The 12,419-nt window shown below is 40.5% G+C and overlaps 1 protein-coding gene across 5 annotated transcripts in view; it reads right to left on the bottom strand.

Annotated features, from left to right (window-relative positions):
* The window catches only part of epb41l5 (erythrocyte membrane protein band 4.1 like 5), a 29,160-nt gene extending 17,189 nt beyond the window's left edge, over nt 1–11,971 (bottom strand). For all 5 annotated transcript variants that reach the window (XM_086123774.1, XM_086123778.1, XM_086123779.1 and 2 more), the window contains exons 1-11: nt 11,814–11,971; nt 10,830–11,041; nt 6,842–6,946; nt 5,418–5,460; nt 5,095–5,173; nt 4,489–4,533; nt 3,995–4,047; nt 1,266–1,386; nt 1,045–1,132; nt 636–724; nt 457–526 (exon numbers count right to left, since the gene is read on the bottom strand). In XM_086123774.1, the coding sequence (XP_085979900.1) occupies nt 457–526; nt 636–724; nt 1,045–1,132; nt 1,266–1,386; nt 3,995–4,047; nt 4,489–4,533; nt 5,095–5,173; nt 5,418–5,460; nt 6,842–6,946; nt 10,830–11,009 (873 nt within the window). In that variant the 5' untranslated portion in view covers nt 11,010–11,041; nt 11,814–11,971. The remainder of the gene's footprint in view (nt 1–456; nt 527–635; nt 725–1,044; nt 1,133–1,265; nt 1,387–3,994; nt 4,048–4,488; nt 4,534–5,094; nt 5,174–5,417; nt 5,461–6,841; nt 6,947–10,829; nt 11,042–11,813) is intronic.
* Between the last annotated feature and the right edge of the window lie 448 nt (nt 11,972–12,419).

Genomic DNA, 12,419 nt, shown 5'->3' with positions numbered 1-12,419 from the left:
GTGAGATTGATATTGCAGAATTCAAGAGCAGATGAAAACTGCGGAGCACACTTCGAAGCACCATTCCACATGCTACACTTTGCACCTTCTTGGTCCCTTTTGCCTTTTAACGCTTTTTCTTTTTTCGCAATTAGGTCTTATATATCTGAATTGCTGGTCCCTCTCTCTGGAATGACCTCCCACTGAACATTCGGCAAGCCTCCTCGCTGCCCATCTTCAAAACCCTCCTCAAAACTTGTATTCTTTGGCATTCGACTCAGCATGACTTAGATTTGTTCTTGGTTTTACGGTTTGGTGCTTTCTACCGCCTTTATTACCGATTTGTCTTACTGTTTATTGTGCATGTTAAATTGCTCCATGTACAGCACTTTGTATGCAGCGATGGCTGTTTGAAAGTGCTCTATAAATACTGTTGTTGTTGTTGTTGTTGTTGAATTATTTGGCGTGCATGTTCACCTGGTCATCATCCTCCACAACCACCAGAGTCAGCTTGCTCTTTTTGAAATCCAGGCGAGTGATCTTTGGCCTACAAACAGGAACACACAAACACAATACTCAAGACAGAACAAAAAAAATGGTAGATCACATCCGAGGCATTTAAATGGGCCAACAAATTGGCTCGTAGTCAAGCATACCAGAAAAAGAGGCCAATCTTGGTTTGTCCCTCAAACACCAAAACACCAGTGGGTGTCAAACCCAGACTGTACTCATTACCATCTCGTGCCTGTGCATTGAAAGAGGAGAGGAGAATTTACAGCATTACTGACACCTTTTGGACAACACACCTCAACAGCAAATTAAAAGTACAAACGCGTACATCCAAAAGTATCCCAAAACAATACATAAAAATTAATACAATTGAAGAACAAAATTTTGTCCGTGTACAGATCTTCAATGAATTTGAAAAGACACAATTTGAACTGGTCAAACATATTCATGACCTGCAGCAAGTCGTTGACTATGAATCGCGATAAATGCTTTCACCAGTGGGAAGCAATTTCATTCTATTGATGAAAAGGGTGGGTGTGTTAGTGTGTCACTTACCTGAACCATATGCATGTCCACACCATACATTTCCAGCCATTTTGCTTTATTCAAGTAGTTGATCTCAGCCTGTGCCGGTGTTTGACCTCTGAAGGTGTAAAGTAAAAAAAAAATAATAATTTGAATGATGTATTAGCTCCAGAAACAAACAGCTAGTCTACACTGTGTGCAGAATGAAAAACAGTCAAATGCTGTGGTTCTGTCGTGAAAAACAAACCAACCTGCACTCCTTCCACATGTTGTATATAGCCAGTTCCACATCCTCAGTCTGTTCGGGGATAAATCTGAATTCTGATACAAGGTCCAGACTGTGTTCTAGTGGGTCACAATCACCTAGTTCCGCTGGGGAAGAAAAACATAAAAACCATGATAATCTTGTTTTTATTATGAGTGAATGTTTGTAAAAAAAATTAAAATACGCACAAACTGGCAAGATTTTTGGTCATCAGTTCATAAGAAAGGGGCCATACATCACACAAAGGCGCTAACGTTTCAGTAAATTAACATTTTCAAAACTTTAAAAGATGTGCTTGAGGAGGTTTATACTCTAGTCAGTGTCACAAACAAAATCACACAATAGTCAATGTCAGTCTCAGCCAAACCATCCCAGAAACATTGAGAACCAAGGAAACGACTAAACCTGCCAGGCACTGCACATCATGTCGTTCCATTCACAAATTATGCGGGAGTATTGTGATCTTCAACAAGACGGGTGAGCACCAATTTGAGAAGAAACCATGTGATGATAAACTATGAAGTGTAGTCAGAGCAAGACAAAGTGCAATTAAAGCTTATTATCTGTTGTGGAAGAAAGGATGTTGACCTTTGAATCTTGAAAGTGCTTCCCTGACAGTGAGTGAAGGCTTAGCGTATAGATGGTGGGGGGAGGGAAAAAAATATTTTTTCTTTTAAGAGATTGTGAAAAGGAGGAAGCTCAACAGGGGAGAAAAAGCAAAGACAGATAAGGTGCTGGATTAGGAGGCCACTGAAGAGGATGGAGCACTAATGAGCTGGCATTTACCCTACAATGACTATGGAAGTGTGTGCGTGAGCGTGAGTGCGTGTGCGTGAGCGTGAGTGCGTGTGCGCACGCGTGCATGTTGGTTACAAAGTTCCACAAAACACTGAACAATAGAGTGGATATAGAAAAATAAATAACGATTTTTGTGATGTTAACAAATAGGACAAAGATGAATAATTTCAACCACTCGTTGAAAGGGGAAAATAAAAACAAAGCATTTAGTGTGATTGAACAAGTGTGCACACCCCCGTATAAATGGGAATGAGGATGTGTTCAGAATTTACCACGTAAACTCAACATCAAATGAGTCAGCACGCACCTACCACCAGTTAAAGTGCCTCTGAATAACCACAACTAAGGTTGAGCTGCTCCAGTAGTCATTCCTCCACCTAAGGCCTCCGTTTCAGCTGAGCATGATGCTGCTGCCACCACTGTGGATATGGTGTTGTTTTAGTCTTAAGATGTGTTTTAGAATTAGGGCCATAAGGTTCACCTTGACATGTTTGTCTGATGTATTGTGTTTTTCTTTATGAGATGAGGCCTCCGTCCTGTCACCCTACCCAACAGCACGGACATACAGTATGAAATAAGACAGGACAATGCTGTCACATGTACGAAACATTTAGTGCTTGCTTGAAACAACTTCGATGTTGCACTCTTGGCATCAACCCTGTCGTCTTTTTAACCATTTTTTTCACAATTTTAAATTGACATCCAGTTCATGGAAATGCCACCATTGTTGGCATATTTTCTCCACTTGATGACTTTAGTAAGTCCCATGGTATAGTTACTACCTTGGAAGTTATTTGGTGCCCTTCTCCACACTAATACATTTGACAAATGAGATTCCACAGAATCTGTGTGCACGATGCCTTCTGGAGCAAGATGAGACGACAAACATGTCAGTAAAAGATTACTAGAAGATCAGAACCTAATGGATTCTGGTGTGAATTGATCTGGCAAAGGCAGCGAAAACGCAAACAAGTCAATTTTGAAACCGTTAATCAAGGTCTGTTTGCTCAGGTAGCTCTAAGCAATGGGAAACCACAATCGCAGCATCAGTCTAGTTTGGCATCAACTTCATACACACAAGTGAAAGGCCGAGTCAAAGGGGAACTCGAGGCAAAAATGTTGTATGTGGCACCACACGTCTAAAAATGGCATTCTGCTTAGTATTCCATTTGTACAATATGAATTAAGCTGCAAAATCCATCTGTTTTGATCCATCTCAGGTGGCAGCCATTTTGCCACTTACTGTCGACTGAAAATGACATCACAGTGCCTAAGGGCCCACGTAACGACCATGGCTTGCCTGTTTTCTGAATTTGGTCATGTAACGTTCAAAACATTCACTGTGAGTGTGTGGATAGATGTGTCCTAAAAAATTAAATTGTAACCAATCAAGTCAAGATTGCGAAGTTAGAATACAATGTCAACCTGACATTGTAAATGTTGGAGGTGAAATCTTAATTGCAATTATAAAAAGTAAGTTACAGGGAGAACATAAAGCTTTTGAAAACGAACCAAAGCATGATAATTTCTGTATTTTCCTGACCATGTCACAAAAAAGGGGGGATTTGGTGATTTACACAACACCGGGCCAGTCACATAAAGAGCCAGCAGTGACCCACTTGAAAAGGCATTGTGCCGTCAGGTCGGCCTTGGCAAGAGCACTTTCGAAATGACAGATAGGTTGATTTTTTTTAAAGGCTCTCCAGTTTGCAAATACCAACCGGATTAGTAACAATCTTTAGACGACATGCAGAAGGGTGAAAAGATTTAACCTCTGTGAAAAAGCAAGATGGAATGTGGGCCAACATCATCCTACTGGAAGTAGTAAACAATGAATGGCTTTTATGTCTAAAAGCCTAAACCACATAAGATGCTGATGGACCAAACCATTTTTTTACTCCCGCTTAGCTGACTTACCCTGTAGTGAGAAGGCAGCCAATTCCACTGCTGTCTCAAATGGGCATTCTAGCCTGAAATTGTCGACAGGTTTGGTAAGATGCAGAAAAATGAGCCAAAATCAATTATCCAGATACAACTTCACAGTCAGAGGAAGGAGAAAATATCTTTATGCGTTAATATAGATCAGGGGTGTCAAACGTACGGCCCGCGGGCCGGAACCCCCCCCCCCCCCAAGGAGGTTCGATCAGGCCCGCGGGATAATTTAAAAGTGAAAAAAAATGCATAAAAGACACGGAATGACTATTTTTAATCAGGTGCACTTCATGGAGTATCCGCAAAGGGACACACTGTTTTGATCAGAACAAAGGAAAGACATGATATTTTGGTTATTTATAGCAGAGTATGGTATAATTTTAATGGTCCGGCCCACTTGACATCTACCGAGGCCGTATGTGGCCCACAATGTGAATCGAGTTTGACACCCCTGACGTAGATGCAGGAAAATGACTTACTTTCCACTGAGGATATCTTGTTTCAACTGCAACACAAAAAGGTATCTGGGAGAAAAACAAACTTCTCTTGTGAAACATGGTGATGATTCATTTGTTTCAATTATTATGTTACAAGCAGGGGTGGGTAGGAACAAGCTAGGTCTAGTCAGTTACAAATACTTAAGTAACAGATAAATTGCGCTCGTCTGAGTAGTTGTAATGCAACATACTTTTTAACTTGTATTTATTTATCTATCTACTTTGGGTCATCAAAAAATAGTTGTCACATGACTGTTCTAGCAAGCCAACGTAACGATGAACAACGTCTGGCTCTATCACTTCAATAAGATTAGCCAGAAAGTCAGATGACTGCACTCAAAGTGTCTGAGGCTGAAACAATGCTTTCAGAGTGACTCATTCACATGAAGCATGGCAGAAACAAGGGAAGAAAGGACAGTGCACGACTCGCAGTCAGAGGAGGCACAATAGCCCTTTTCTCACATTCAATTTGTGCTTATCTGACAAATTGTTTATGACAACTGATTCAAAAAGAACTTAAAATCAGAACCTCTGTTCATAAGGCGTTTTTGTTAAATTCGAATAGTTCTAGTTTATATGTTAGCTCACCTGGTAAGCTCCTCGTGCAGGTTGTTTGGCTCGGAGGAGTAGAACTTAACTCTCAAGTGAAGGCAGTATGGCGGGCCAACTAAAAGATGTGAAATTACAGCAGGATGTCAAAGTTGTCAAGCATGAGAACTGTTTACTGCGCATAATAAGACCCAAGGTACCATCAGGGAAATATGAAATGAAACAGCAAAGCCAGATGCATAATGTGCCCACAGATTTGTTATTCCCATAAAAACATTTTCTGCTCTTGCTCATAAACGCGTTCAGAAAAAAAAGTAACTTTTGACGTTAAGGAAAAAGGGAAGAGGGCCCCGTGTACTTACTTTTCACTTGCTTTTTTATACTTTTTGTAACATCAAGCCAGTGCTGAAACAAAAAAAGCACAATCCATTCAACACTGTTACACGTAATAAAAGGTACTGTGCAGTACACATACTTGCTGACTTCACAAGTTCTCATGGATCTTATGAGAATGTATATCTTAAACTTGACCCAGAGCTTTCTTCTACGAGAAACATGCAGGCTCGATGAGACATGAAGGAAGTCAGGAGAGCAAAAGCTGGTGACTGTGATTGAGCACGTGGTAGTGAGTGAACGAGCGAGGAACTCAGAGCACCGTGGCGTCTTCTCCCCCGCATTCCTCCTTGTAGCATTCTCTCCCACTTTTCACTGACTACCTCCAGCCCTCAATCATGTGCCCTTCCTCTCTGCTAAATCTTCCCCAGCGTCAGTTTTTACAGCATTCGCAGGGAGTTGGTGCAAAGAGCCGGGGTTACTGGCACACCAAGAAATGAAAGTCTTAGTCCGAGCACCAGCAGACTCTCTAAGCCGACAAGAGTGCCAGAACCAATCCTTTTAGTCGAGCCAATGACGACGAGATGTTGATGTCAGTTTGATTTTTCGGGTGGATTCCAAACAGCAAAATGTGAAACAGGACATTCTATGGAAAACATACTTCATTGCTCGCATACAAATAATTGAGTCTCTGGAATGCCTGAGGTGACCAAAAAAAAAAAATGTATCAGTCCGTTTCTCAAAATGTGTCCATACGTCCATCCATAACAGTGGGGTGAGTTTGCATATTCATGCAGGTTAAGCAGAGGCGCACAAAGTTTTGTTGCAGGCAATGATTTCCGTTAGCGTGAGTTAGCAAATGAGAGTTAGAGAGTTGGCTGTTGTGAGCTCAGATTAGCTGCTGGCTGCTAAATGGCTAAACACTAGCCAGTTAAATGAGTGCCTGGTCCTCGGTCGTGGTTGTAGCAGCTTGAGTATGAATTTGCTTCTAAGTTTTTTGTTTTTTTGTCAATTGTTTGTCCAGTAAAACAATTGAAAGTGCATGAGTGCATGTCTTAGAGAACAATCCAATACATCATAACTAGCGGTGGTAGGCTACATTAATTCAGCAAATATCAATACTTTGTGTTGAGTTACATTAGTTTTGCATTGCACTTTATCGTCTTCTTTATCTTTTACGCACGGCTTCCTCCTGGCTCACAAGCATCATGGCGAATTATTGTACATGCAGTGGTGCGTGTGTCAGCAGTAACATTAGTCCATGTGGAAAAGGCTTACTGTGAAGCTTTCAGGCATTGATTTTGTTTCAGCTTTTTTTTGGTAATCTAATTATTCGTGTTCTTCAAGCACCAGTCCATGCCCAACATACATGCAGATTCTATTTCAGAGGAAAGGATATCACAGACAAGGTATTAAATCACCTGGGAACTGCTCAAAAGAAAATCTGTCTCACCGGAACTTGTGCAGAGTCCATGAAGCGTAGTCCAAAGTAGTCCTTTTCTACTATGTCCAGATGATACATGATCTGGTCAAACAGCTCCTCACCTTTGGCTTTTTTCTAATGAGGGTACCCATGAAAAGAAAGAAAAAGAGCAGTTAGGTTTCTCAGTGCTGAATAGCTTCTTGATTGGAAAACCGACATATTGTAAACAAGCAACACAAGCACAAAAATTGCGATGTGTCTTTCTTTCATGTTCGTTTTGTGATTACTGTGTTTTAATTTGTGTATTTTCACTGAGTACCGGTATGAGTAAATCTAAATAGCCTGAATAGGAGTTGCTGTTTCCAGCAAGGCTGTACCAGTTACTGCCTGTGTTCTGCCTGGGACTGGAAGATCTCTCCCTCACATGCAGACACACACACACACGCACACCCACACCCACACACACGCGCACACGCGCACACGCACACACGCACGCAGACTCATTTGTCTCCCAAACCTCAACTTGAGGCATGGTGACAGTGTTGCCATGGCAATGGGGGTTTAAGTGCCCCAGACACCATGGAGCTGAGGGAAGTGGGGAAGCTGAACACACCATGTGATCACCTGACGTTTTGTGACCATTTTGGTCTTTGTGCTTTGCAAAGAAGAAAAAAAAAATCTGTCATGTCATAAAGTCACTGTTGCAGCTATAGCGTTTTGTAAGCACCCCTTTTTTCATGCATTAACTGTACAGCAAATCCTACTTGTATTTGTTTCCCAACTGCCCTGGATACAACTATGTAATAAATTTAAGGACATGACCCATCATCAGTGACAGAAGTTTGTTCCCGCACACACCGCTAATAGTGTGCAGGCCCCATACTAGTTGGCATCTCTGAGCAGGCATAGCGTACCCCTGGAGTACCCTCCGGAGGGAGAGAGACGGCATACAAAGGCCTCATTGTCCATGCGTGTTTGTGTGTGAGCATGTGTGCCATGCTTTGTTACAGTGATTCAAATTTTTTGTTTTGTTCTTTTGCGGTCTCTCGGCATGTGATCACACAAATGTGTCTCAACCACTGAGTAAGAAGGGTACATATTATCTGAAAAAGATTTGCGCATATGTTCAGTCAATGAACCGACAATCCAACTAAAATGAGGAAATACAAACTGATTTGCATGACTATAAGTAGGGCTCCAGTCTGCTGCTGATGCACATCTCAAAAAGTATGCAATTCAGTGAAAAATAACCGATCGTAAATAGTTACTGGGTGCAAATAGTACAATATTCGTATCTTTAAAATATGTCAGACATCATAGCTTGCCGATATGCTTTTGGCAGGTCAAGACAACTCATTTGAGATGGCATGGCACGACACAAACAGGCAGTTGGATTGACTGCCGATATTAGCCACACGCGCTAACCGCCAACTGGTTAGCCACTAGATGCAAGTGAATCAGTAAAGCCCCTTTCTCATTTATCATAAAAGTGAAGAGTGTTGAAAAGAGTGGCTTATTGTTCTCACCTATTAATATCGCCGTGTCATTAAGACACCAGTATTAATAGGACAAAAGTTAGGAATGTTAAAAGGTGATTTTGCCTACGAAGAAGAAGCAAATTGGAGCTTAACTAATAACGTCAATCGGATTTCAGTAGACCTTTAAGGTTCTAATGTAACTACATTTTGGGAGTCCTGCTACAAATATTTGGAAGAAAAATAAAGCAGGCATGGCATTATGAAACCGTTTGCCCTGTGAGGCGCAGAGGGGGACTGATGCAAGAAAACCTGCCTGCACACACGTTATTTTGTCTGAATTGCGTTTTGTATATCGTATGCTTGTTCTGCCCAGACAGGGGACTTAAGTGTAGTCAACGTGAGGAAATCTGTACATATACAATAATAAGGATCATGAAGAGGGTAACTGCAATAGTTCGACACTAAACCTACTTAAAGGGGATGGTAGAATGGAAACTTTACTTTATAATTGCTAGTATACAAATAGTTGGGTCTCTGGAGTGTCTGTCCAGCCATTAAGTGTGAACTAAAACAAGGAAGTAGGGTTGAAAAAAAAAATCTAGATTTGACTGTAAAGTAATTGAAAGTCCAGTCGAAAGCAATTAACTAATGACGGTATTTTTTAGTGCAGTGACAGTACAGTGGTTCCCAAACTTTTTTGCACTACAGACCACTTTCAAGTAAAGACATATTTTGGTGAAATGGCTAAATGATTTTAAAAAAATAAATAAATTCGAATAAAATAATGATTTTTTGGGGGGTTTTTTTGCTCCATCATATAGCCCTGCTGCAGGTCCTTGACTAATTCTACAACTGCTCTCGGTTCACTCTTTTGATATGCACCAGGCAGGTTTCAGATGATACATTCCTGACATGACCAAATAATCCAAACCTTAAAAGTGTGAATACAGCTTTACAGCTCACTCCTTTGACTGACTGGTTAGCAATTTAGTGTGTAACCCACTCATGAAATTAATCCCTACAGGTGCATCTCAACAAATGAGAATATTGAGGGAAAACATCATTTGCTTCAATAGTTCAATTTAAAAAGCGAGATTACACAGAGGGTGACAAATGTCATGATTTTTTGGAAAAATTCTTTGGATGATGATTGCTTACAGATAACAATAAAATAATGATGAAGAAATTAAGAGTATTTCATCATAAAAAATATTCTTAAAATCAAAATTAGGTCGGGGTGGCCTGCCGGTCTGTGTTTGATTAATATTTTAATCACTTTTTGATTTGAATTTCTGGACAAAATAAACTAACTTCCTATTACAGTCCAAATTTTAAAATGCACCTGGAAATATCAGAAAGTTTTGAAAATCAGTCCACTGGTGCAAAAATATGTCAATTATTACACACATTTAATGCCAATGGAAGGTATGATCCAATAACAATGCAAAGTTAATAAGCATACACTGCACGTTTACGTTTCAAGGCATAATGTACTTTAGGGGAAGGCAAATATCAACGCAACACTATACTGTCATAAATATGAAAAGGTACACCATCGTCTTCACAAATGTTGCTAATCAATCTCATTATCAATACAATGCGCGACAGCAGCACTGATGGTATAATAGATTTTTTTTCTCTCCCAGCTTAATTGTGGGTCAAAGTTTGGAAAGCAATCAGTGAACAATAGAAGAAGCCTGCGGCAGGGAGGAAGAAAGCCTTTGTTGTGAATTGAGAGGGGCAAAAGGGGAAACAAGGAAAACCTCTCATTTCAAAGAGAAGTCAAGAGTGAGGTGCCGCACATGTCATGTGATGCGGTCATGTGATTAAGCGTGTTGTCCAGAGAGGATCATGGAATTACAGGTGATCAGCTACTGAAGTGTGCACACCCACATGTGAATAAGCTTAAAGAGGCTGTGCTACTGACACAACAACATCGCCGTCAACAGTGTAACATTCCCACTAATACAACTACTTTTAATTTGCAATGAGCCACATTCACACAATTTTAAAAAAATCAAATAAAAATCAAAGATACATTCATCATCTCGATGTACAGAATGATAAATTATAAAGTATGTTTCAGAGCATTTAAAAAAGCTCATGTAGCGGTTCATTTGTGTGTATTTAAGTTATCGATTTTAAAAATAAAATCATCATAACTTTGTGAGTAACTGAGCTCTGAGTGACGAAGATTCGTGTTGCGCTTCAATCACACACCAGTCATTTAACTTTATTCACACTTGCCTTAAAGCCACAGCCTCAGACAAACCACACGCGAGATAAATGAAATATTTTCTATATTAACTGGTTTCCCTCACTTAAACATATAATCATTCTCCTACTTAGAAGATCTGAAAGCAGAAGCTGCACAAACATGTGCTGTAGTTATCAGTAGTTGTCCATTGCACACATTATATATAAGTGAGAGGTATTCACTTAAATGGCTTATTACATTGGCGTAGTGTTCAAATTTGTAGTTTTATACTGCTTTTCATTCCATTTTTGACATCACTTGAACTCATTAGGATTGCTCTTACCGGCAGGTCGACGCTGACATCTGTCCCGTCCAACAAGGAGACTCGGCAAGTGATGATGGACTTGGCATCTCCAGCAGCTGGGATGTGCGTTGTAGCACGCTGGGCCTCCCGTAGCCGCGTTTTTTCAGCATGTTTGCGGATGGAGCGTCGCCCCAATGTCCTGCGCAGGAAACTCAGCATGCTGGGAGTGATGGAGGGTCACACTACACCACCTGTATCACACAAAAGTGTTTATAACATAGGCTATGATGATGAAACATACATGAAATGATGTATAATGTGTAAAGTGACATAGGTGTACATAGATGGCCAACTGTTTATGTATAAATTTTACTGAAAGTACAATGGTTAACTACTTTAGATGGATTCGTAAAGTGTATTTAGAATGTGTTTAAAATTTGGACTATGATGTTAACACATACAGGAACATATAATCTATATACTGTATGTCACTGATAGTGCAGTGCTTCACTACTTGACGGATAATTCAAAGATTTATATCTTCCTATCATGGTCCTTAAAGAAGCATTTATGGCCAAAAATTGATCCACGTTAAATGATGCTCAGAAAATGACGTCGTTTCGGGGGGGAAAAGTGGGCAATGACACTAAAAGTCAGTCGCGGGCAAGGCAATTAAGTTGCTGCTATTTAGGTTATGGCTTTTGATTTAATCAGATACTTCATTCAAATGAAGAACACAGAGAAACGAACCGTGACGTGACTGCTGTATTAGCTCAGCCAGGGGGTGAAAAGTACCTGTAGGAAGCGAAGCAACAGGTGTGCGCTTGATTTCAAGCACTAGCCAAGCCGTAAACATGCCTGCAACTGTACTGCGGGCGTACCATTTCTACTTGACTGTACGGTGACTTAAAACAAGCGCCGCCTGGTGCTTTCTTTGGCTGGACGCAAGATACACTTGTCCGGCTGTGGGAGACACTTGTGAATGCGGAGAAGGGTTCGAATGGAGAAGCGAGAGATACTTACTGAATCGCCTGCGTTAAATCCAGTGCGAAAGCACGCCCACTTGCATTTTAGATGACCGAAGAGCAACATGAAGCATTTTAAGCGTTCGAACTCTGCTTGCTATTTCATTCCGCCCCACGACCCTTGCGAGATTTTTTCTCTCCCAGGTCCCAACTAAAAAAAAAAGTAGGAGGCAAAGCTTTCCCCCGGAAGTGACGCCACGATAAACCCAAACAACAACGTGATTAGTATTTTTTAAAGAGACACGGACTCATTTTGATTCTCACAACTTTGGAGGCCTGCCATTATATCCGCACATTTGCTTCGAGTTCATACAGGAACTGAAGTAATTTGTTTTGAAGTCAATTTGGTAGTAAAATTGAAATAACAGAACAATGGCACAGATACATTTAGTCATTCAACACCTCCTGGTATGAATGAAGTAATTCATAATTTACGACAGCCTCACATGACATTTCGAGGTTACCAAAAAATAGCCCACTCAATTACCGTCTAACTTAATGTTTTTCATTTGACTGTTTTATTTGTATGACGCCAAGGTGATTTTCATACACATATTTACTGTATGTACGCATTAGTGTGTTCCGACTTACGTGCAACATTTAA

This window comes from Hippocampus guttulatus, chromosome 11, assembly GCF_054856545.1.
Source record: "Hippocampus guttulatus isolate MCC_2025c chromosome 11, RoL_Hgut_1.0, whole genome shotgun sequence".
NCBI lineage: Eukaryota > Metazoa > Chordata > Actinopteri > Syngnathiformes > Syngnathidae > Hippocampus > Hippocampus guttulatus.
This window is presented reverse-complemented; position numbering and strand designations above follow the sequence as displayed.